Here is a 27,288-nt window from a genome sequence, read left to right as displayed (position 1 = left end):
TTATTGTATTAAAAAAAGTTTAATAAATTATAAATATAGATTGCATTATACCATTTAATTTAAAACAAATCATATTTAAAGAAATTCACAGCCGACCGCTCTCCAAATGTGCTAACACCCTAAGAAAGAAATATGCTCAGTAGTAACTGAATATACTTATTAGGCCCTGTATGCGAGGAGCAAGTAATAGTGATGAGCGAGCGCGCTGGGACAAGGTGTTATCCGGCACGCTCAGGTGCTAACCGGGTGACTTCAGCACGCTCGAATAATATGTTGGAGTCTAGCAGCTGTTTGACAGCCGCAACGCATGCAGGGATTGCCTAACAAACAGGTAATGCATATTAAAACATATTATTCAAGCACGTCAATGTCATTCGGTTAGCACCTAAGCATGCAGGATAACACCTTATCCCAGCACGTTCGCTCATCACTAGAAAGCAATGCATAGTCCCTTTAGAAGCAGATTCTTCTGTGAATGGTCATTCATCTTTGCCTTCATTGTGCCTGTGCTCCATATGCACAAGACCCCTATATATAGTGTAGATACAGCCAGATATATATCTAGACCGACATGAAACCAGCTCGTGTGCAGTGCCCTCTACTGGTTTGTTCAGATTATTACACGGCGTTCCTGTATGTAAACACTTCCGTCTCATTGGGAGATTCAGTAGTTGTGAGCTTTGCTCTGAAGCCTCATCTGCTGATCCCGGCATAGTGTCTAAAGCAATAAAGACCGTTTTCATTTATAGGATATACTCGGTTGTCCTTTTTTGTGCAAATATTTAACTGTCCTTTCACAATCCTATGATTTTTCCCGTGCCCAGGAAATGTGTAAGGCTGCAATTCACACACGTTTATGATTTTTACAACTGTTAAAATTGGAGCATGTGTCATATGTTTTGTTAAATTCATTTTTTCCTCATCTGTATTTCATAAACTGAAGCAGGAAGGCTGTTTTTTTTTTTTATTTTATCCATTGAAAAATTAAAAGGAATTTTCCCCATTAAAGTGCATTTTAATCAACAGGTTTTGGAATAATACTAAGTTCCACAATTGGAAGTCTTAAAAAGAAATAGTTCCCGTACGGAGATAATCTTGTAATTGTGCAATTTACAGTGTAATGGCTGTGTCCGACCATGCAGAGCTGCTCCAGTTCATGGTCAGCACATACCACAGCTTCTGGCTAGGTGATGGAAGCATATGTCACCTATGATAATTGAGTATACAGATGAAACAGAAGGGGGGCTTGTTGCAGCTACTTGTTTTTCAGTAACACATTTCCCTGCCTGTTATTTTTTTTTTTTTAAACAGAAGCGAGTGATTCCACTGTGACTCCAGCCCTCTGAGCTAATCATAAATCAGGACTTAATTTATGATGTATGCACAAGACTGATGACACAGCAGAAACATTCACTCCTGTGATAAAACAGGCAGGGAACTGCATTCCCTCACAAAGAAACAGCTGTGAGCCTCTGCTTTTTGTCTGCATTCTCACTTACCATAAGAAGTTAGGCTTTCCCCCAGGCTATGTGCCAATCATGAACTGGAGCAGTCATTACACAGTACACAGCAGGGACACATTTGTAAGTTTATCTCAGCACAGGAACATTTTTTTTTTATCACATTCAATTGTGGAACTTATTTTTATTCCAAGATCTATTAATTAAAATGCACTTTATTTGTTGAACAACTCCTTTAATGGATCAGTTAAAAAAAACAGATGAACTACAGATGGACCTCTGAAGCACAAAGTATGTGTCTTCTATTTTATAGGGATCCCCATAGACAAGTCCTATTCTGATCAGTGTTGTGGATCAGACATGGCAGTCTCATGAATTGGAGATGCCGATATATTTTTAAAACGAAGGTCGGTATGGATCAATGAAACTATGGGTCCATGTGCTGTCAGTTAAAAAAAAAAAAAAAAGCCAAAAACAAGTATAGATGTATACAATGAATGTGTGATTGTAGCCTGACATCAGATGACAAAGGTCTAGAAGTGGACTGTATATGGTGAAGTGTAATGAATTTTTATATTACAGGTATCTTAGTAAAAGCTTCCAGTATAGCAGAAAAAAAAAAAACACAAATTGCTACAGATCTGGACTTCCGGATCCTTGTATAATGAAGTACATCCTCCTAGAATGCAGATGGGCAGTAATGAAAATAATAGATAACTATAGGTCTAGTGAAGGGCTATATACAACATAAACCACCCCAAAGGTCCTCGGACTTCTGCACACACCAGTGGGTTTTTCCACCTTTCTTTTCAGTTTTGGTGGCAATTTAGAGACCTTCATTTTACCAACACAGTCCCGTTTTTCAAGCCTATTAAGTCTTTCTAACGAACTAACTCATCAAAACTAATGGGGAGGAGGGTTGAAGGTCAAGATCATCCAGCTGATGACAAAATAGAAGAGGAATATGGGATAGACGGCCAAGGCTCTCCGGTTGGGTGGCTGACTGTCTGCTAGAAAGGCAGTTGAGGCTGCAAAAAAAAAGAAAACAAAAATCTCAAGTTGGAAGGGTTAACATGTTATTTAATCATGCATGTATTAAACATAGGGTGTGAGCAAGTCAGAAAGCAGCATTAAAAGACAACGTATGAATCATAGGATGACACTTCATGTTTTACATGGTAAGCAGGAGGCTAACCGCTCTGTTGTTCATCTGGGTGCCTATAAAGGAGGTAGGATATCCATACTATACACCGTTTGGTTCCTCGGGAAGGCGCTTTACTCCATCACTACCTGAACACTGCAATAGTCAGTGAGATTTCTCTCACTAGGACTTCTCAATAATTGCTGACGCCATGAAGCAGCCCTGTTTATACATAGGGGGCTTCCTGCATGAAAGTCACCAGGAAAGGTGTATAAAAAAATAAATAAAAATCAACTACTACAGCAAATGGCGTGTGAAAACATATGGCACGAGATGAAAACTCCTCCACCTGTAGGAGAGGTTAATAATAAATCCCTTTTTTTCAGCCTTTATAGCCCCACTATGTAGTGAATGTAAGCAGCCGCAGAGTGCTGCCCATGTATGCCCTGCAATAACCTCATTACAGAGTACTCCCCGGCATGGCCAAGCCGTGGGGTCTAAGGCACTGACACGGACTTATGTCACAATAGGACATAAGAAAAAAGAGGCAAACTATACGCCACATTAACCCTAACTGTTACCCCAGCTGACCTAGTGATTGAAAAGTGACAGATCGTGCAGCTCATTGTATAATTTAAAATAAGGTGAGGGGGGGGGGGGGGGGGGGGGGGAAGATATGAAAACTTACCAAAAGTAGACCAGGCAAACATGGCAGCCACTATGACGAGCCGCATGATGAACGCCGTCACGCTCGTACTGGCCAAGAGCAGCAGCCTACATACCAACATGGCCACTGTAAGGGGCAGGATGCAATATCCCAACACACACAGACTCTGGAAGAAAGAACTAAAAGAGACAGGAGACCATACTGTAAAAACACGTAGTAACAATAAGCCCACCTGCCTAATATTGTACAGGTCTCCCTTGTGATATCTGGAGGCCAAGGTGCATCTCAAACTTGGTTAGGTCCCTCAAGCCAATCATGAGCCACTTTTGCAGTGTGAGGGTCAGGATCCTGCTGAAAGTGGCTTCTGACATGAGGGCATGCAGATTCGTCCTATTGAATTGTTTTGTAGTACTACCGTATTTTTTGGACTATAAGACGCACTTTTTTCCCTCCAAATTTGGGAGGAAAGTGTGGGTGCGTCTTATAGTCCGGATATAGCATGTGGGGAGGGGGGCAGCAGGGAGTGGGATCGCACTGTTATCCCACTTCAGGATGTCCCCGCTGCCCGGAATCAGCTGCTGGGGAAAGCACATGGCCCCGCTGATTAAGTGCAGTGAATATTTATGAGCGGCTCCCCGCCCACCGATCAGCTGAGCGGTGAGCCGGGAGCAGCACATGAATGCTGCACTTAAGCAGGGACACACAGGGCTTCCTCAGCGCTGATTCCTTCAGCAGCTAAGGAGATTTGTGTGTCCTGGGGAGCAGGAGGCAGTAGCAGGGGCCAGGAGATCGCTGCCTACCTGCCTGGACGCTGAGTGTTGTGCACAATCAGGACCTGTGATGATGTCAGGAGTGGGCGGGCTGGAGCATCACATGGCAGCTCAGAGCCCTCCCTCTTCCTGACATCATCACAGGTCCTTCAGACTCCCCAATAGAATCTGCAGGCTTCCTCTTATAACCTGTGCTGTGCTGTGGAAAGGCAACAAGAGGGGAGGGCTCTGTGTGTGCAGCCATGGGATGCTTGTACCTCACCACAGTGGCTGGCTGCCACAATTAAGAGGTTAGTCTACAACACACAATAAAGCACTCTGCCACTCCTGTGGTTATCTATAACTCCCAGCATGTCATAGGATCTGCAGGACATGCTGGGAGTTATAGTTCTCCCATGGGATTTTAAAGCAGCACTCCAGTGCTATTTTGCAGTGCTGGAGTGGTGCTTTCACTATAAGCCCTGTGCCCCCATTCTTATACTCACCCTCCAGCGTCTTCATATAGTACTTCACAGACACCACACTGGTCCCGCAGCTTCCAACATAATAACATACTATTATATATAATAACACCACATATAATAGTATGTTGTTATTTATGTTATTAAATATTTTACCACATTTTTTTTGCTTCAAATATTTTTTTTCCCTATTTTCCACCTCTAAAACCTGGGTGCGCCTTATAGTCCGGTGCGTCTTATAGTCCGCGAAATACGGTAACCAATGCCTACCAGGAACACCCCACAAGACCTACCATTTTGGAGATCACCTGACCCAGTCATGCAGTCATCACAATTTGGCTCAGTTAGAGGTAAGCCACTCTTGGACCATTTTTTTTTTATATAAAAAATATATAAATAAATTATATTTGTATGAGGTATACAGGTCCTTCTCAAAAAATTAGCATATAGTGTTAAATTTCATTATTTACCATAATGTAATGATTACAATTAAACTTTCATATATTATAGATTCATTATCCACCAACTGAAATTTGTCAGGTCTTTTATTATTTTAATACTGATGATTTTGGCATACAACTCCTGATAACCCAAAAAACCTGTCTCAATAAATTAGCATATTTCACCCGTCCAATCAAATAAAAGTGTTTTTTAATAACAAACAAAAAAACCATCAAATAATAATGTTCAGTTATGCACTCAATACTTGGTCGGGAATCCTTTGGCAGAAATGACTGCTTCAATGCGGCGTGGCATGGAGGCAATCAGCCTGTGACACTGCTGAGATGTTATGGAGGCCCAGGATGCTTCAATAGCGGCCTTAAGCTCATCCAGAGTGTTGGGTCTGGCGTCTCTCAACTTTCTCTTCACAATATCCCACAGATTCTCTATGGGGTTCAGGTCAGGAGAGTTGGCAGGCCAATTGAGCACAGTAATACCATGGTCAGTAAACCATTTACCAGTGGTTTTGGCACTGTGAGCAGGTGCCAGGTCGTGCTGAAAAATGAAATCTTCATCTCCATAAAGCATTTCAGCCGATGGAAGCATGAAGTGCTCCAAAATCTCCTGATAGCTAGCTGCATTGACCCTGCCCTTGATGAAACACAGTGGACCAACACCAGCAGCTGACATGGCACCCCACACCATCACTGACTGTGGGTACTTGACACTGGACTTCAGGCATTTTGGCATTTCCTTCTCCCCAGTCTTCCTCCAGACTCTGGCACCTTGATTTCCGAATGACATGCAAAATTTGCTTTAATCAGAAAAAAGTACTTGGGACCACTTAGCAACAGTCCAGTGCTGCTTCTCTGTAGCCCAGGTCAGGCGCTTCTGCCGCTGTTTATGGTTCAAAAGTGGCTTTACCTGGGGAATGCGGCACCTGTAGCCCATTTCCTGCACACGCCTGTGCACGGTGGCTCTGGATGTTTCCACACCAGACTCAGTCCACTGCTTCCTCAGGTTCCCCAAGGTCTGGAATTGGTCCTTCTCCACAATCTTCCTCAGGGTCCGGTCACCTATTCTCGTTGTACAGCGTTTTCTGCCACATTGTTTCCTTCCAACAGACTTACCATTGAGGTGCCTTGATACAGCACTCTGGGAACAGCCTATTTGTTGAGAAATTTCTTTCTGGGTCTTACCCTCTTGCTTGAGGGTGTCAATGATGGCCTTCTTGACATCTGTCAGGTCGCTAGTCTTAGGGTACCGTCACACAGTACCATTTTAATCGCTACGACGGCACGATCCGTGACGTCGCAGCGATCGTATGAATATCGCTCCAGCGTCGTAGACTGCGGTCACACGTTGCAATCACGGCGCTGGAGCGATGCCGAAGTCCCCGGTAACCAGGGTAAACATCGGGTAACTAAGCGCAGGGCCGCGCTTAGTAACCCGATGTTTACCCTGGTTATCAGCGTAAACGTAAAAAAAACAAACAGTACATACTTACATTCTGGTGTCTGTCCCCGGCGTTCTGCTTCTCTCCACTGTGTAAGCGCCATAGCCGGAAAGCACAGCGGTGACGTCAGACGTCACTGCTGTGCTCGCTTTCCGGCTGGCAGACGCTCACACAGTGCAGAGAAGCTGAGACGCCGGGGACAGACACCGGAATGTAAGTATGTACGGTTTGTTTTTTTTACGTTTACGCTTGTAACCAGGGTAAACATCGGGTTACTAAGCGCGGCCCTGCGCTTAGTTACCCGATGTTTACCCTGGTTACAAGCGAACACATCGCTGGATCGCTGTCACACACAACGATCCAGCGATGTCAGCGGGTGATCAAGCGACGAAAGAAAGTTCCATACGATCTGCTACGACGTACGATTCTCAGCAGGATCCCTGATCGCTGCTGCGTGTCAGACACTGCGATATCGTAACGATATCGCTAGAACGTCACGAATCGTACCGTCGTAGCGATCAAAATGGTACTGTGTGACGGTACCCTTACCCATGATGGGGGTTTTGAGTAATGAACCAGGCAGGGAGTTTTTAAAAGCCTCAGGTATCTTTTGCATGTGTTTAGAGTTAATTAGTTGATTCAGAAGATTAGGGTAATAGGTCGTTTAGAGAACCTTTTCTTGATATGCTAATTTATTGAGACAGGTTTTTTGGGTTATCAGGAGTTGTATGCCAAAATCATCAGTATTAAAACAATAAAAGACCTGACAAATTTCAGTTGGTGGATAATGAATCTATAATATATGAAAGTTTAATTGTAATCATTACATTATGGTAAATAATGAAATTTAACACTATATGCTAATTTTTTGAGAAGGACCTGTATTACTATTGGAGGAGATGATGGACCGGTCTGGTCACTGCTCCTCCACCAGCGGCCATTGTATGGACAAAGGAGCTGGTCCGTGTGTGAGGAGAGTGGCCGTCCTCTGACTGACTCCATTAGCGAGCTCGCTCTGATAGTGTTTTTTCGTCACATATCGTACTTCCTGATAGTGGTAACAATTATTCGATATGACGAGGTTATTTATGAAAAAAAATGAATATTTGGCAAAAATGTTGAAAATTAAATCAGAGAGTCATGTCACACAATGCATATTTCCCACATGTCTACTTTACATCAGCACAATTTTGGAAACAATTTTTTTTTCGAAAGGAAAAATGGAGAACAAAGTCAATGCAAATTCGAGATAAAAGGTATATGTTTAGATAATGTATGTAAAGTGCTGTGGAATATGATAGCGCTCTACAAGCAAAGCATGATAAATATAATATTTTAGTGAGAATAAATTTCATTAAAAACAAACAATGGGCAGAATACAAGTGATCAGTGACGGAAAACCAGGTGAACAGGGCTGGGAGCACTGCCAGTATAGAAAATGACCAAGGAATTTTTTTTTTCACATTTGCCTAGAAAGTGTATATATGTGAGGTTTGCGAAAAATCTGAAAGGGACATCCCCATATAGTGTGACGTCCCAACACCAATCAGTCAGTAAAGTAACGGATCAGCGTGTGTGGTCATATGGGAAGTGGCCAGGGTCAGTTTGTATATGCTCAGTGGCTGAGCCAAATCATTTCCCATATGTCTTACCATGGATATAGTACAGGCTAAGTGTGGCTATAAGGTGCCACCATAGGATTGGCAGTGGAATGGTAATAGTAGATTATTAGTATAACAAAAGGTGGATACCCATAGCTGCGGTCGCGGCAGTACACCAGCCCCGTCACCAGTTCAGATCTACAATCTGTTGGAATATTGACAGATTTTGCACTAGTGTTGATAAGGCGATATCTGATCGGCAGCACATGCATGGATTCCCTGTTTGTTAGGCAATCCCTGCATGTGTTGCAGCTGTCGAACATCTGTGGCGATTCGAACATAGCCGAAGATACTCTCTTAGCACCCAAGCATAACACCTTATCCTAGCAAGTTTGCTCAACACTATTTTGTATCCATTCTCCTCATCTTAGCTGGTTTCAGATTAAGAAATGCTGTTCGAATCAAAAGATGTTGTTCTGCAATCTGAAAAATCTCTTGCCACCGCCATCAGAGAGTGGGCTCTCGTGCCCCCGATGGTTGTTGTAGGCTACTGCAGTCCGATTGACAGACAGGATGCGACCATGATGCCCTTGCTGGGATGAAAGGAATTTTGCTATCGCATACAGGTGAAATTTAATTACAAATAGGTGTGATCCATATGTATCTTGTGCTAGTAGCTTAGTATGAAAACCCCGTCTGCATCACTGATTTCTCTGCACTGAGAGAGAAGTGGCCAAAAAAGCACAAAGACATTTCTCTTATCAAAATAAATAGCAAATGTATTCAATATAAACAAAATATTTGACATACAAAAATAATAAGATAAAACAAATGCCCTCCAATGTGACGTGGCTCGGACACTGCACACTGTAGGTATCAGTTATGGGCATTCAGCCTACTTGGAATTATTGAGAAGTGGGATGTTTATTATATGTACAGCCTCATCTGGGTTTTTTTTTTTTTTTTTTAATGGTGGCACCTTTTCAGCAGTTAGTATCGGGACCTGTTTCTGCAGTAGGCTTAAAACTTCTGCCTCCAGGGCTAACTACTCCATGCCAGAACACCTGGGAGAGGTTAGCCTGAAGAGCTGCTGGGGAACAGCCCTGAATTCCAGTCTCAAGCCTGACTCTACTGTCCCAAGGAACCAGGCACTGGATGATATTTTTTCCAAGGTAGGAAAGAAGTGGGAAAGCTAGCATCCTACCTGTGAACACCTGTCACTGGGAAGGTTTTCTTGCCTCTGAGGAAGGGCCTCTAAACATGAAAACTTTATTTTTCAGTTTCTTGTCCTTCCATTTCCCCTGGTCTCTAGGAAGTCTACATCAGTTGTATCTCCGCTTCCGAAAGGACCTCCTATACACTGGAATAGACATACTAAGAAATCCTTGCTTTTTGTCTCTTGCCTTGTCTAAGGTATCGTCCAGAGCTTGTCCAAAGAGATATTCTCCATTGCATGGAATTGAGCAGTTTAGTCTTGGGTTCAACGTTTCCTGGCCAGCTTTTGAGCCATAGTGCTGTTCGGGTGGCATTAGAGGCATGCTGATCTGGCCACCAAACTCACTGAATCCGCTGAGGCGTCTGCTCCTTGCATTAAATGAAGATTGTCCGGAATCTTATATCTGGAGACATTTTATCTTTAATCTGATCCCGTAGCAGCTGCAACCAAATCATTGATCTGGCCGTACAGGTTGCAGAAACTGTTGGCTTTAAACAACTCAGCCAAAGACTAGCAGGTTTGCTTCAAATATACATCCCCTTTCACCAAATCCTCAAAGGACAAAGACGACTTCCTGGATGATTTGGCCACTGTCACAACTATTTTAGGGACTTTATTTCATATGGCCAATTCGTTTTCATCAAAGGAGTATCTTCTTTTAGATGATGAGGGTAGCGGACCTTTTTTCTCTGCTTTTTCCATTCCCTATTAATGAGCATCTTGATCTTTTCATTAAAGGGAAACGCGAGTCTGTTTTTTCTGTTCCAATCCACCAATCACGATGACTTGGACTGATCTAGGGGGTTCTCATATCTAAGAGACCCGTAGTCGCCCTTATGGCGTTAACTGACTTATCCATGTCTGCTATGGGAAAACACAGCCTACCCCGTATAACTATCAGAGAACGAGGAAGAGAAGCCAGATTCATGTTCAGATATTATAGATTCATCTAAATCAGTCACCTGTCGCCTACATTTTTTCTTCCTTTTACTCCCTTCCTTTTGAATAAGTGACTTCGTGGAATCATTGACATCTGCCTTAATCACAGATTTTTAAACCATGGCTAAGTTGGGAGATTCTTCATAGATAGATTTCTGAATACAACCTGGGCAGAGTCTCTTCTGGAATGTGCTTGGTAACTTATCCCAACACACTGTGCACTATTTTTGATCTTGGCGCTACACTTCTTTGACCTTTCCTAGTAAAAATAGAAGAAGCCCCGACTTAAAATTCGCCAGCGCGCACCGCACATGTGCAGGCCTGGGCAGCAGTGTCTCCGGCACACCAATCCAGGACGCCCTGTGCATGCGCAGGCCCAGGACAGCGTGTTGGTTGAAGACATTTGAAAAAGAGATCTCTGCTTGCACACCACCCAATCTCCCGGACTGGCAGTGGCGCTTCCAGACCCACCAGTACCAGCGGAAAGACCCCCAACAGACACCAGCCGGACCTGGGCAAGTCCATTCTTTAGTACTGTCCTTCACTCCAGGTTCCCTCAAAAACAGGAAACCAAAACTAATGTGGAGGAGACGTCCCGGCCTTTTATTCAGTAGGCTTTCTGTCCTTGATGAAGCAGTCATCTCCAACAAAGGCTTTTGTACAAAGTATTAAATAGATTTCTGTAAACGTGTTCAATACTTTTTCCTCGTGTTCTCATTATTAAACAATTTCTGTACATCTATGGATTGATTTCTTTGCCTGTGTGGATTGGATGGGTTGTTAAAGACATCTGGTGAGAATTTCCTGTCAATAGCACCTGCGGAAATATATTTACTTAGGAAATCGGTGAAGTTTTCAATAGTTATTTCACCTTCTGAGTATGTCTATTAGGCTACTTTCACACTAGCGTCGGGCTCGGCCCGTCGCCGTGCGTCGGGCCGAGATCCCCGACGCTAGCGTTGTCCCCGCCGCACAACGGGGGCAGCGGATGCATTTTTCCCACGCATCCGCTGCCCCATTGTGAGGTGCGGGGAAGTGCGGGGAGGTGTGGGCGGAGTTCCGGCCGCGCATGCGCGGTCGGAAAAAGCGGACCGTCGGGAGCAAAAAACGTTACATGTAAGGTTTTTTTTTCCCGACGGTCCGCTACCACACGCCCAAGCGTCGCAAAACGGACGCGACGTTTGGCAATGCGTCGCAAATGCGTCGCTAATGTTAGTCTATGACGAAAAAACGCATCCAGCAAGAACTTTTGCTGGATGCGTATTTTCGGCAAAACGACGCATTTGCGACGTATTGCAGTTAACGCTAGTGTGAAACTAGCCTAATATAATAAATATATTTAGATTTTTTTTAAACAATTTTTTATTTTTTTTTAACTTTATTTTTTGGTCCCCCTAGAGGACTTTAACCTGTGATGGTTTGATTGCTCATGCTATTCTGCAATAATACAGTATAGAGTAAAACTGCAGTTCTCCAATGAAACCCCGGCTGTGGCCAAGATTCATAGGAGGATTGAGATGGCAGTTACAGGGGTCTTGTCGGCCACGGTAAACTATCGGTTCTCCACAGACATAATGCGAGGGGACACTATGAGCAGCTGCACACGTAGTCGCGCACCTGTCATGGCGTAATTTAAATGAACAGAACAAGTGCCAAGCGCATGAGTTACAGTCAGATGCATCTACCTGGTATGAAGCAGGCACAGCTCCTTTATACTCTCCTTAGCACCCTTGATGAACAAGTACATCATACCTGGCTTAGTAATGTAGAATTCAGTTGTACTAAGTCACCAGCTTTAATTTACCACTTGTGAAATGTTCACAAGTTCACTTTTATACTTCTACAAAATTTAGACTAGATGTACTTTTAATTTTTGCATTATTCACAATGTAGGCGATAGGCGGGGGAAAACAAAAACAAAGAAACCCTCCATTCATTATGTACATACATGGTTCCACCAAGCAGCTTAGAATTCAGTGTGATGACGACAGCCCCGAACCAGATGATTACGAACACTTCGGCAAACTGGGGCCCTCCAGCATCTTCGCTGTTTGCATGGCCACCTTGTAACATTCTATCATAGGATAAAGAAACAGATATATAGAGATCATCTAGAAATTTACTATCAGGAATCTGGCACAAAAATAGAGACAAATGCGCTCTCTTGCAGAATAGAAAGTAGCATTCCCTGCATCACTTCATGCTCAGCTGATATCTTTAAAAGAAGTTGTCTACTACTTGTCATACCCCTCGCTTGGCCCCATAATAAAGCTTATAGTCACCTCTCGTGCTGGTGCCGTCTCCCGTGCGGTTGATGTGACATGACGCCGGTGCCGAATCAGCGCTGGTGTCACTGTCCCTGCCTTCTGTGGAGATGAGCAGGAAGAAGAAACTCAGATCAGCTGAAGCCTGGACTTCCTCTTCATGTCCGAATGCAGGGAGAGTGATGACAGAGCGGAGTGGGCGCCGGCGTCACAACAACCGCACTGGAGCCCCAGGACAGCGAGTGCCAACACTTCAGGAATGGCGCTAGCACGGCAGAAGAGAATAGGCTTTATTATTTTATGGGGGCCAAACATTTTGATCAAGAAAGGGTTGTCCTAGTACTGGACAACCCCTTTCATGAAAACCAGCACTTCTCTAACACTGCCTCACTAGAGAAATGTAAAATGAAGGGAGTGGGCTGAACAGAAGCGAATCCGAAATATACTGCGCACTGTTCGTTTATGTGTGGTGTGTATGCACAAAACGGCAGACAGGGGGAGATCGACAAGGGAGAGGTTGCTGCATCTTTTGGTAGCGCTCTACAGACTGATCTTTTCACCAGTATTTCTTTCTAAGGCTATGTTCCCACATAACGTTTTAATTGCTGCGGATATCATTGCGAAAAAGGAGCAAGGAAGTCGCACATTTCATCCTTCTCAGAGCAAAGAGTGAAACTCACAACTATATCTCCAGCATACACAGACATGCAGCAAATCTTAAACCCCCAGCATGTTAATTTACACTGCTGATATATTTGGCAGAAAATGCATGAGATTTTTTTTCAAATCTTTCCTAGTGATGTAAAAAGCAGCGGATTTTCTGAAATTTAATAGGCTTTCATGGAACTTAGCCTTAAGGCTAGTGAAACAGTACGAGCTAGTGGCTCTGCTCTAGCAACTTAATGCCAATTACACTGATCAGGGGATAAGACATCAGAGTATTCTGATGGGATTGAAGTTATTGGTCTTACATTATATTCTACTTCTATATCGTCCGTGAGCAGAGTTACACTGTATAATTAGGGGAGTCTAGGGATATTCTTTTTGTTTTCATTATTTTCCATGTAGCTCAATGTAATGTGAATAAGAAGTTAGAGAGCAGGACAAGGAGAGGACAAATGAACATCAAAGACAGAGCACAGGACAAGGAGAGGACAGACGAGCATCAAGGACTAAAGGACAGAGCACAGGACAAGAAGAGGACAGACAAACATCAAGGACAGAGCACAGGACAAGGAGAGGACAGACGAACATCAAGGACAGAGCACAGGACAAGGAGAGGACAGATGAACATCAAGGACAGAGCTCAGGACAAGGAGACAGACGAACATCAAGGACAGAGCACAGGACAAGGAGAGGACAAACGAACATCAAGGACAGAGCACAGGACAAGGAGCGGACAGATGAACATCAAGGACAGAGCGCAGGACAAGGAGAGGACAGACGAACATCAAGGATAGAGCGCAGGACAAGGAGCGGACAGAAACATTAAGGACAGAGACCAGGACAAGGAGAGTTTAGATGAACATCAAGGACAGAGCCAAATATCAGTCTACAGTACAGACAAAGAAACAAGATGGACCGGAAAGTAGAGGACTGATTGCCATCGCTCGCAACTCCTTGTGCACCACGATGGTGGAGCTCTGTGTGTGGATATACACCAGACATGAGCGATGGGAAGAAGTTTAATTTTCTTATTGTTTGTTTTTAGATTTATTATTGCTGTTGATAAATTCAAGCAACCTATAGTCAGCAATGCAGATAGGTGTACAAGTAGCAGTGTCAGGTGTGGCTTTACACCAAGATGGTGCCACAATTACTGAGGCCTACAGAAACTAATATACTGGCACAAGCAGTGACCTGCAATTGTCTGATGTTTGCACTTTCTGCATTAGCTAAGTGCCTATTCCTTATCCTAGTGTGTCTTCCACGGGTTACAAATCCACAACATACAGAATCATATTCTACTGGTTTTAGCACCAAGCAAAACCAAGATATGCAACCGAGTAACAGGGAGAACATTACATGGGATATGGATATTTTATCACAGGGGACATCAAATTCCAGGAGGTCTACCTTGGGGGAAGAGCTATATATACTTTTGCAATGATTTTTTTCTTATTGTTCATTTGCTTTCCAAATGTAAAATTAAGCAAAATTCTAAATGCTAATATGGCGTGTAACGTCTGTACATGGCAGGATCAGTAGGCATCACAAATAAAGAAAGAGCAGCAACATTTCCATCACTAGTATTATAGGTTATATTATAGCAGGCTATATTTTATTGCATCTATGGGCTTTACCTCTCCCTGCTGATATTAGACATATGCATACTGAGAGTTTATTTGGGATATTTTTCTGACAGTCAGATTACAGCTGATACACTCTATTAACCTGTACATATGGGGTTAATCTGCAGGGTAAAAAGTCAATTATACACTATTCTATTAAAAATAATATAGAATCTGACAAAAAAAAATATCAAGTTACAGTAATGCATGCTCAAAAATGAAATAACTAAAGAAAGTACTTACAATGCAAGTGAGACACAAAGAACAAGAGGACCCCATAAATCCCCTAAGGAAAAAGCAGATTGCACTGGAATTAGAAGCAGGATTAGGCTGCAATGACATATTTGCTAAACCAAAACAGAGAATATTTTCAGACATGGCAGACATTTCTGCAACTGCGCAATATATCTGAAAAAGGTTTATAAAAACTCATTTGTGCTTAAACAACCCCTGGAGATGAATGGTCAGAAATTTCTAAAACAAACCTCGCAAACCTATCACTTTACTCTTAGACTCAATTTATAATTCTTCTAAGAGTTTTCTGCAGCTTATTGGTTGCTCAAAAGCAATCCAAGTCGCTTGGCCTAGTGCAACCCAGTGATTGGCTGCAGTGGTCAGTTACTGTTGTCGTATTTTTAATGCTGCAGCCAGTCAAAAACTGAAGTAGCGTTGAAATTTCAGTGCTTTATCTGCGGTGGGTGAGCAGAGCTTATGTTTACAGTGGGGAAGTCTATAAAGAAAAAAAAATACTGGAAAATCCCTTAAACCCTTGGTGTCATATGTCAAAATGAAAATTATACTGAAATACATCAACTCCAATAATTTGGTGCATACGTTACTTGTCTTAAAGGCAGAAAATGAGATTCAGGACATTTTCTTAATTGCAGTTAATAAATGTGTAAAGATATTCTTGGCCACGCGCCGTCTCACACCCTTTTCTCAATTTTTTAAAAGTGGAACGAGCAGTAAAACGTTAGCAAGGTCAAGCTCAGACAAGACGTGCCATAACTTGTGATTTAGTAACACAAATCTGGCACAAGCCAAATTATAAATCCCCACCCAAAACGTCGGCACTAACCCAGACATTGTATGTGGCATGGGTCTGGGCGTCTCTGCAGCTCCAAGTAGCAAAATGTTACAGAGGTCTCCTCTGGGGTACAACACTAGATGCTTAGCCTCAGGGTAGACCACCATTATGTAATCGGTGGAGCTGTGTAAAGGGATTTACAGGACTCCGGTACAGTGACCCCGTCATTAGTCCATGTCCTTCAGACCTTCCCCTACCTGCTGCCATCCTCTTAATAGGCACTTTGCAACATCATGTGCGTATTGCACAAAACTATAATGTTGTGACGGCCCTACTTATCCGAGTAGGTAGGAAGAGTCACAGCGCTCCCGGCAGGCGGCCACGGACTAATGACATGGCCACTGGATCAGGGTCCTGCACATTGATTTGCTCAACTCTAATATGTATGCATTACGGATTGTCTTTAGTTCCGGGGTACACTCCCTTTTACCATGTACAGGAGCTCCGTTTCATAACAGACATATTCAACACTCCAGATGGGAAGTTGAATTTTACACATTTTTGCTTCAGAGAAACGAAGATGTCCAATAATCCATCTAGATACTCACAGTCCCTCAAAAGTGCATTACTCTTTTTAGGGTACATAACATGAAAAAACTTCTGCCCAACAGCTTTTAGGTCCCGCATCTGAAAATAAAGTAAAAACATTTGTGATAAACAATAAGTGATCAATTTCTGAACTCTAGAAAAGACAAAATGCCGATAAAAAGCTGGAAAGAAATATATCTTGGTACCGTGTTAGCCAGTAGATAGAAAAATATTTAGAATTGAGAGTCCTCAGTGGTTGATACCTTTTAATGGCTAACTGAAAAGATGGTAACAAATTGCAAGCTTTTGAGACTACATACGTCTCTTCATCAGGCAAAGACTAAAACAAATTCTGAAGAATCACATTTATGCACAACATAGTATAGAAAAAAAAAAAGGGAGGGGAAAAAAAACATGGATAAGCCAGGTGACATGAAGCAGAATTACCATGGGTGATAAACAGTTATGTCCATAAACATTGGGCCAATTATTAGATAAGGATTGTTTTATTGTCCTGTGATTAGGGTCTCTGTTGTGATGACCCCACATGGTCTGATGGGCAAGTTCCTTAGTTGATGTAAAAATACATAAATCCGTGTGACACATTCATTCCTGCAGTTAGAGTGTCAAAGGTCGTCATCAGTTTATATTCCCAGACTCTCCTGTCTTTCTGCGATTTGAAGTTACCTTTTAGCACAAGTAATTTCATGTCCATAATGTTATGATTTGGGAGACAGAAATGTATTGCCACAGGTAGATCCATTCTTTTTTTCTCTTATTGTGTGGCGGTGAGAGTTCATCCTTGTTCTCAGTTTCTGCCCTGTCTCCCCCACATACAGACCCCCAGTTGGACATTTAGTACAAATAATTAGGTACACCACATTAGAAGTACCAGGTACTTTCAGCTGTGTCACTTCTAATGTGGTGTACCTAATTATTTGTACTAAATGTCCAACTGGGGGGTCTGTATGTGGGGGAGACAGGGCAGAAACTGAGAACAAGGATGAACTCTCACCGCCACACAATGAGAAAAAAAGAATGGATATACCTGTGGAAATACATTTCTGTCTCCCAAATCATAACATTATGGACATGAAATTACTTGTGCTAAAAGGTAACTTCAAATCGCAGAAAGACAGGAGAGTCTGGGAATATAAACTGATGACGACCTTTGACACTAACTGCAGGAATGAATGTGTCACACGGATTTATGTCTATTTATATCAACTAAGGAACTTGCCCATCAGACCATGTGGGGTCATCACAACAGAGACCCTAATCACAGGACAATAAAACAATCCTTATCTAAGAATTGGCCCAATATTTATGGACATAACTGTTTATCACCCATGGTAATTCTGCTTCATGCACCTGGCTTATCCATGGGTTTTTTCCCCTCTTTTTTTTTTTTTTTTTTTCTATACTATGTTGTGCATAAATATGTGATTCTTCAGAATTTGTTTTAGTCTGCGCCTGATGAAGAGACGTATGTAGTCTCGAAAGCTTGCAATTTGTTACCATCTTTTCAGTTAGCCATTAAAAGGTATCAACCACTGAGGACTCTCAATTCTAGATAAAATGCTGCACATCATTTGTATCCCTGGTGATGTTCCAGACGTTACACTTACAATGGTGTCTCGGACTGGTTCATCCAATGTAGAAAAATCCTCTTCTTGTGACTGTGAGGCCATGGGAACCGTGATCTCCCCCTCCACCGGAATATCCCCCGATATGGAAACATCTGATAACCCTGCAAACTGGAGGAGAAGGCAATTATGGTAGAAGAACAGAACCTTATTTCTTATAGAAAGACTGTAATCCTGATACAAAGACAAAGTACCCTCCTTTTCCCAGGTCTCACGTTCACAAAGCAAAAGTGTGTGAGAAAAAAAAATGCACAGCCCAAAAACTATGAAATTAATAAGGTGATATTACTGAGTTGCTTTCTTTTGCCTCGTCATTGAGCGTTACAATAACTTCATCCTAATAAAGTGAAGCAGTAAAACGAGACGAGTCTCCTGCACCATGGGAAGTGCAGCCTGATTGGCCTCTGAACTTCAGCAACTGCAAAAATGCCAATTCTGAATGATTTAGTAATTACGGTAGATTGAAAAAAATACATTTAAAAAAAAAAAGTCAAGTAGAGAAAAATGGACTTTATTAAAAATATAAACTCTAAAAAGTAAGAAATACTTATTAAAACAAACATTTTTTTTCATAGAAGATGCAAGAACAAATCGATTACAAGCCTGAAGAGGGAGATGGGCACTTGTAGTTTCATAGTTTCTTCCACAGCCACAGGAATGAAGGTGAACAACTGGTGGCAACATTCCCAGCAGGTCTATACTCTCCAATGTACACTCTCCTGGTCATAATGTCACTGTAATGTGACAGCAGAAACAATTGACAATAATCATCTGCTAAGATCTTGGAGTATAATAAAAAAAAAAACAAGTGACCAGCAAACTACACATCCATCACTGCCCGAGCAGGCGTCAGAAGGGAGGAACATGCAGAACAAGTGCCATGTGGCTGGCTGCAGTGACCTGGAGACTGTATATGGTGGGCAGCAGAGTCACCAACCGACCTCTGGGCTATGGGAACTGCCAAACAGATGCTCCATTTCATTAAGATATTTGGCCTTACACGCCGATCATGGCTGACTGTGGAGGACACGACATCATTGCGGCGAGTCACTATACCTTAACAGCAGACTGACAGCCGGACAATGAACAGATGGTATATCACAAAGTTCCATAATTATATAACCAAATCCTTCTTCCATATGGGGGCAAGACTGGTGAAACGGCGCTGTCGGGGTGGCAGCAAAAGGCGCACAGTGCAGCATATCTTCTTTAATGTAAGTCCATCGTTATTACATGGTGCATCCTGCATTTTGGCAGTTCACTCATTCACCATATGGTTTCAGTTTTAGTACATTATGATTTATGTTATATGACCCCGACCCCACTAAATGTGTCATGTATTGCAAAGCTATAGTTTTCTTTAGAGAAATATAATATAATTGTGTATATATATATATATATATATATATATATATATATATATATATATATATATATATATATATACACATACATACATACACACACATATATATATATATATACACTAGCTGAAGAGCCCGGCGTTGCCAGGGCATAGTAAATATCTGTGGTTAGTTATAGCACCTCAGTTCTCTTATTTTCCCATCACGCCTCTCATTTTCCCCCTCACACTTGTCATTTCGACCTCACATCTGTCATTTTCCGATCACTCCACTATTTGCACCTCACACCTCTCATTTTCACCTCACACCTCTCATTTTCACCTCACACCTCTCATTTTCACCTCACACCTCATTTTCACCTCACACCTCATTTTCACCTCACACCTCATTTTCACCTCACACCTCATTTTCACCTCACACCTCTCATTTTCACCTCACACCTCTCATTTTCACCTCAGTATATACACCTTTGTCATCTCCCTTATATATAGTATTCACCTGTGTGTCATCTCCTGTATATAGTATATACCTGTGTGTCATCTCCTCCTGTATATAGTATGTATCTGTGTCATCTCCCCTGTATATAGTATATACATGTGTGTCATTTCCCCTTTTTATTGTATATATGTGTGTGTCATCTCCCCTGTATATAGTATGTACCTGTATGTCATCTCCTCCTGTATATAGTATATACCTGTGTGTCATCTCCCATTTTAATTGTATATATGTGTGTGTCATCTCCTCCTGTATATAGTATATACCTGTGTGTCATCTCCTGTATATAGTATGTATCTGTGTCTCATCTCCCCTGTATATAGTATATACCTGTGTGTGATCTCCCCTGTATATAGTATATACCTGTGTGTCATCTGCTCCTGTATATAGTATATACCTGTGTGTCATCTCCCCTGTATACAGTATGTACCTGTGTGTCATCTCCTCCTGTATATAGTATATATCTGTGTGTCATCTCCTCCTGTATTAGACCTCGTTCACACGTTACTTGGTCAGTATTTTTACCTCAGTATTTGTAAGCTAAATTGGCAGCCTGATAAATCCCCAGCCAACAGGAAGCCCTCCCCCCTGGCAGTATATATTAGCTCACACATACACATAATAGACAGGTCATGTGACTGACAGCTTCCGTATTTCCTATATGGTACATTTGTTGCTCTTGTAGTTTGTTTTTATTTTTGAAGGATATTACCAGACTTGTGTGTGTTTTAGGGCGAGTTTCATGTGTCAAGTTGTGTGTGTTGAGTTGCGTGTGGCAACATGCATGTAGCGACTTTTGTGAGATGAGTTTTGTGTGGCGACATGCGTGTAGCAACTTTTTGTGTGTCGAGTTGCATGTGACAGGTTAGTGTAGCAAGTTTTGCGCATGACGAGTTTTGCGCGTGGCGAGTTTTATGTGGTGCATTTTGAGTATGTGCAAGTTTTGTGTGAGGCAACTTTTGCATGTTTTGCAACTTTTGTGCATGCGGCAATTTTTCCGCGTGTGCAAGTTTTGCGTGTGGCGAGTTTTGCACGTGTGGCGAGTTTTGCATGTGGAGAATTTTGCGTGTGGCGAGTTTTGAGCGGTGACTTTTGTGTTTAGACTTTTATGTGGTGAGGTTGGTGTATGTGTGTTGAAATGTGTGCTGAGGGTGATATATGTGTTCAAGCACGTGGTAGTGTGTGGCGCATTTTGTGTGTGTTCATATCCCCGTGTATGGTGAGCATCCCATGTCGGGGCTCCACCTTAGCAACTGGACAGTATATACTCCTTGTCGCCATCGCTCTCATTCTTCTTCACATCTGGCAGCTGTCAATTTGCCTCCAACACTTTTCCTTTCACTTTTCCCCCATTATGTAGATAGGGGCAAAATTGTTTGGTGAATTGGAAAGCGTGGGGTTAAAATTTTGCCTCACAACATAGCCTATGACGATCTCGGGGTCCAGACGTGTGACTGTGCAAAATTTTGTGGCTGTAGCTGCGACGGTGCAGATGCCAATCCCGGACACACATTCAGATATATATATCCTTGACTATAACATTATTAGTATACATTATTAGATCCATATATTATTATAGCACTTTTTTTTGCATTCTTTTGCACATTTTTTCTTGGAACCTAAATCTCATCTGGTAGTAGATGGGACTAAATCATTTTTTTCAGGAGTGTGCATCTCCTTAATATATCTGTATTGCTGCTCATGTCCATGGTATGTAACTTGCCCCTTTTTGCTGCCTTTTTTAAGATATCCTTTGTGTGTACAGATTTTTAAGAAATATTATTTTAATTATGTTACCAAATAAAATATTTCATATTTTAATTTTCTTTTGTTGATGCCTCTTTATCCCTTTATACCATTTGGGATGTTGCATTATTTTAAAGCTTGATAATGCAGGCTCTGTGTCCACAGCACTATTTAGGCTATGTGCACGTGTTGCCTTTTTCAGCCAAATTCCACCTGAAAACAGCTAAATACGGTAATTGCCAAGAATAGTGGACGCATGCACAGCAATGTCAAAACTCCTGGCGGTGCACAGGTTCCATGTTTTTTTAATATATTTTACCAGCTTCACGTTTTGAAAGTCATGAAGTGGCTAAAAGAAGTGACCTAACAATTCTTCAGGCAGTCCCAGCTTGAAAGCGGCTGCTATGTGACACCGGGTACACGGCACGTCCAGTCCTCAGACATCTCTGTGACACCGGGTACACGGCACGTCCAGCCCTCAGACATCTCTGTGACACCGGGTACACGGCACGTCCAGCCCTCGGACATCTCTGTGACACCGGGTACACGGCACGTCCAGTCCTCAGACATCTCTGTGACACCGGGTACACGGCACGTCCAGCCCTCAGACATCTCTGTGACACCGGGTACACGGCACGTCCAGCCCTCGGACATCTCTGTGACACCGGGTACACGGCACGTCCAGCCCTCAGACATCTCTGTGACACCGGGTACACGGCACGTCCAGCCCTCAGACATCTCTGTGACACCGGGTACACGGCACGTCCAGCCCTCGGACATCTCTGTGACACCGGGTACACGGCACGTCCAGCCCTCAGACATCTCTGTGACACCGGGTACACGGCACGTCCAGCCCTCAGACATCTCTGTGGCACCGGGTACACGGCACGTCCAGCCCTCAGACATCTCTGTGGCACCGGGTACACGGCACGTCCAGCCCTCGGACATCTCTGTGACACCGGGTACACGGCACGTCCAGCCCTCAGACATCTCTGTGGCACCGGGTACACGGCACATCCAGCCCTCGGACATCTCTGTGGCACCGGGTACACGGCACGTCCAGCCCTCGGACATCTGTGGTACCGGGTACACGGCACGTCCAGCCCTCGGACATCTCTGTGGCACCGGGTACACGGCACGTCCAGCCCTCGGACATCTCTGTGACACCGGGTACACGGCACGTCCAGCCCTCAGACATCTCTGTGACACCGGGTACACGGCACGTCCAGCCCTCGGACATCTCTGTGACACCGGGTACACGGCACGTCCAGCCCTCGGACATCTCTGTGACACCGGGTACACGGCACGTCCAGCCCTCGGACATCTCTGTGACACCGGGTACACGGCACGTCCAGCCCTCAGACATCTCTGTGACACCGGGTACACGGCACGTCCAGCCCTCAGACATCTCTGTGGCACCGGGTACACGGCACGTCCAGCCCTCAGACATCTCTGTGGCACCGGGTACACGGCACGTCCAGCCCTCGGACATCTCTGTGACACCGGGTACACGGCACGTCCAGCCCTCGGACATCTCTGTGACACCGGGTACACGGCACGTCCAGCCCTCAGACATCTCTGTGGCACCGGGTACACGGCACATCCAGCCCTCGGACATCTCTGTGGCACCGGGTACACGGCACGTCCAGCCCTCGGACATCTGTGGCACCGGGTACACGGCACGTCCAGCCCTCGGACATCTCTGTGGCACCGGGTACACGGCACGTCCAGCCCTCGGACATCTCTGTGACACCGGGTACACGGCACGTCCAGCCCTCAGACATCTCTGTGACACCGGGTACACGGCACGTCCACCCCTCGGACATCTCTGTGACACCGGGTACACGGCACGTCCAGCCCTCGGACATCTCTGTGACACCGGGTACACGGCACGTCCAGCCCTCAGACATCTCTGACATCTCTGACACCGGGTACACGGCACATCCAGCCCTCGGACATCTCTGTGACACCGGGTACACGGCACGTCCAGCCCTCGGACATCTCTGTGACACCGGGTACACGGCACATCCAGCCCTCAGACATCTCTGTGGCACCGGGTACACGGCACGTCCAGCCCTCGGACATCTCTGTGACACCGGGTACACGGCACGTCCAGCCCTCAGACATCTCTGTGGCACCGGGTACACGGCACGTCCAGCCCTCGGACATCTCTGTGGCACCGGGTACACGGCACGTCCAGCCCTCAGACATCTCTGTGGCACCGGGTACACGGCACGTCCAGCCCTCAGACATCTCTGTGACACCGGGTACACGGCACGTCCAGCCCTCGGACATCTCTGTGACACCGGGTACACGGCACGTCCAGCCCTCAGACATCTCTGTGGCACCGGGTACACGGCACATCCAGCCCTCGGACATCTCTGTGGCACCGGGTACACGGCACGTCCAGCCCTCGGACATCTGTGGCACCGGGTACACGGCACGTCCAGCCCTCGGACATCTCTGTGGCACCGGGTACACGGCACGTCCAGCCCTCGGACATCTCTGTGACACCGGGTACACGGCACGTCCAGCCCTCAGACATCTCTGTGACACCGGGTACACGGCACGTCCACCCCTCGGACATCTCTGTGACACCGGGTACACGGCACGTCCAGCCCTCGGACATCTCTGTGACACCGGGTACACGGCACGTCCAGCCCTCAGACATCTCTGACATCTCTGACACCGGGTACACGGCACGTCCAGCCCTCGGACATCTCTGTGACACCGGGTACACGGCACGTCCAGCCCTCGGACATCTCTGTGACACCGGGTACACGGCACATCCAGCCCTCAGACATCTCTGTGGCACCGGGTACACGGCACGTCCAGCCCTCGGACATCTCTGTGACACCGGGTACACGGCACGTCCAGCCCTCGGACATCTCTGTGACACCGGGTACACGGCACGTCCAGCCCTCAGACATCTCTGTGGCACCGGGTACACGGCACATCCAGCCCTCGGACATCTCTGTGGCACCGGGTACACGGCACGTCCAGCCCTCGGACATCTGTGGCACCGGGTACATGGCACGTCCAGCCCTCAGACATCTCTGTGGCACCGGGTACACGGCACGTCCAGCCCTCGGACATCTGTGGCACCGGGTACACGGCACGTCCAGCCCTCAGACATCTCTGTGACACCGGGTACACGGCACGTCCAGCCCTCAGACATCTCTGTGGCAACGGGTACACGGCACGTCCAGCCCTCAGACATCTCTGTGGCAACGGGTACACGGCACGTCCAGCCCTCGGACATCTCTGTGGCACCGGGTACACGGCACGTCCAGCCCTCGGACATCTCTGTGGCACCGGGTACACGGCACGTCCAGCCCTCAGACATCTCTGTGACACCAGGTACACGGCACGTCCAGCCCTCAGACATCTCTGTGGCACCGGGTACACGGCACGTCCAGCCCTCAGACATCTCTGTGACACCGGGTACACGGCACGTCCAGCCCTCAGACATCTCTGTGGCACCGGGTACACGGCACGTCTAGCCCTCGGACATCTCTGTGGCACCGGGTACATGGCACGTCCAGCCCTCGGACATCTCTGTGGCACCGGGTACACGGCACGTCCAGCCCTCAGACATCTCTGTGGCACCGGGTACACGGCACGTCCACCCCTCAGACATCTCTGTGGCACCGGGTACACGGCACGTCCAGCCCTCAGACATCTCTGTGGCACCGGGTACACGGCACGTCCAGCCCTCGGACATCTCTGTGACACCGGGTACACGGCACGTCCAGCCCTCAGACATCTCTGTGGCACCGGGTACACGGCACGTCCAGCCCTCAGACATCTCTGTGGCACCGGGTACACGGCACGTCCAGCCCTCAGACATCTCTGTGGCACCGGGTACACGGCACGTCCAGCCCTCGGACATCTCTGTGACACCGGGTACACGGCACGTCCAGCCCTCGGACATCTCTGTGGCACCGGGTACACGGCACATCCAGCCCTCGGACATCTCTGTGGCACCGGGTACACGGCACGTCCAGCCCTCGGACATCTGTGGTACCGGGTACACGGCACGTCCAGCCCTCGGACATCTCTGTGGCACCGGGTACACGGCACGTCCAGCCCTCGGACATCTCTGTGACACCGGGTACACGGCACGTCCAGCCCTCGGACATCTCTGTGACACCGGGTACACGGCACGTCCAGCCCTCGGACATCTCTGTGACACCGGGTACACGGCACGTCCAGCCCTCGGACATCTCTGTGACACCGGGTACACGGCACGTCCAGCCCTCGGACATCTCTGTGACACCGGGTACACGGCACGTCCAGCCCTCAGACATCTCTGTGACACCGGGTACACGGCACGTCCAGCCCTCAGACATCTCTGTGGCACCGGGTACACGGCACGTCCAGCCCTCAGACATCTCTGTGGCACCGGGTACACGGCACGTCCAGCCCTCGGACATCTCTGTGGCACCGGGTACACGGCACGTCCAGCCCTCAGACATCTCTGTGGCACCGGGTACACGGCACGTCCAGCCCTCAGACATCTCTGTGGCACCGGGTACACGGCACGTCCAGCCCTCAGACATCTCTGTGGCACCGGGTACACGGCACGTCCAGCCCTCAGACATCTCTGTGACACCGGGTACACGGCACGTCCAGCCCTCAGACATCTCTGTGACACCGGGTACACGGCACGTCCAGCCCTCGGACATCTCTGTGGCACCGGGTACACGGCACGTCCAGCCCTCAGACATCTCTGTGGCACCGGGTACACGGCACGTCCAGCCCTCAGACATCTCTGTGACACCGGGTACACGGCACGTCCAGCCCTCAGACATCTCTGTGGCAACGGGTACACGGCACGTCCAGCCCTCAGACATCTCTGTGGCAACGGGTACACGGCACGTCCAGCCCTCGGACATCTCTGTGGCACCGGGTACATGGCACGTCCAGCCCTCGGACATCTCTGTGGCACCGGGTACACGGCACGTCCAGCCCTCAGACATCTCTGTGACACCGGGTACACGGCACGTCCAGCCCTCAGACATCTCTGTGGCACCGGGTACACGGCACGTCTAGCCCTCGGACATCTCTGTGGCACCGGGTACATGGCACGTCCAGCCCTCGGACATCTCTGTGGCACCGGGTACACGGCACGTCCAGCCCTCAGACATCTCCGTGGCACCGGGTACACGGCACGTCCAGCCCTCAGACATCTCTGTGACACCGGGTACACGGCACGTCCAGCCCTCAGACATCTCCGTGGCACCGGGTACACGGCACGTCCAGCCCTCAGACATCTCTGTGACACCGGGTACACGGCACCTGTAATGAGGGGTTCTGCGGAGAACCCTACACCTGCAGCACACAGGCAGCGCTGACCCTCACCTGTCACCCAGGTCCTGGACCTTCTCTGCCGGGCACAATACCTGGCTGGTTCCCGAGCAGTGAGGCCCTCACCCTGCACACAGACCTGGCAGGGACAGCCGCCCGCACACACATATACACAGCCTAAGCCATCCCGGCCCCGGCACTCACCAGCTGTCTGCTCCCGTTCTCCTGCTTCTCTTCTATGTCCGCCATGTTTTCCCTGCAGCTCTTCCCAATCTGCTACTACGTGGAGTCAGGAGAGACGTCATCAGTCGCAGCCCCATCCGGCTTCCGCTGCCGGCGCGGGAGTTACGTCATCAGGACGTGTCATGCGCCTTTCTTGTGATTTGACATGAGGATGACGTCACC

At 46.4% G+C, this 27,288-nt stretch overlaps 1 protein-coding gene across 1 annotated transcript; it reads right to left on the bottom strand.

Annotated features, from left to right (window-relative positions):
* On the bottom strand, positions 1–27,285 carry YIPF6 (Yip1 domain family member 6). The gene is made up of 7 exons (XM_077284930.1): positions 27,088–27,285; positions 17,951–18,079; positions 16,343–16,421; positions 14,951–14,993; positions 12,101–12,226; positions 3,290–3,447; positions 1–2,488 (listed from the first exon to the last, which is right to left on the bottom strand). Exons 1-7 carry the CDS (start codon positions 27,130–27,132, stop codon positions 2,364–2,366), a joined length of 705 nt encoding a protein of 234 aa, XP_077141045.1. The 5' UTR covers positions 27,133–27,285; the 3' UTR covers positions 1–2,363.
* Between the last annotated feature and the right edge of the window lie 3 nt (positions 27,286–27,288).

The sequence above is a fragment of the Ranitomeya variabilis genome, chromosome 2 (assembly GCF_051348905.1).
Source record: "Ranitomeya variabilis isolate aRanVar5 chromosome 2, aRanVar5.hap1, whole genome shotgun sequence".
Taxonomy (NCBI): Eukaryota; Metazoa; Chordata; class Amphibia; order Anura; family Dendrobatidae; genus Ranitomeya; species Ranitomeya variabilis.
Note: the sequence above shows the minus strand (reverse complement) of the source record. Positions and strands in the feature narration are given on the sequence as shown.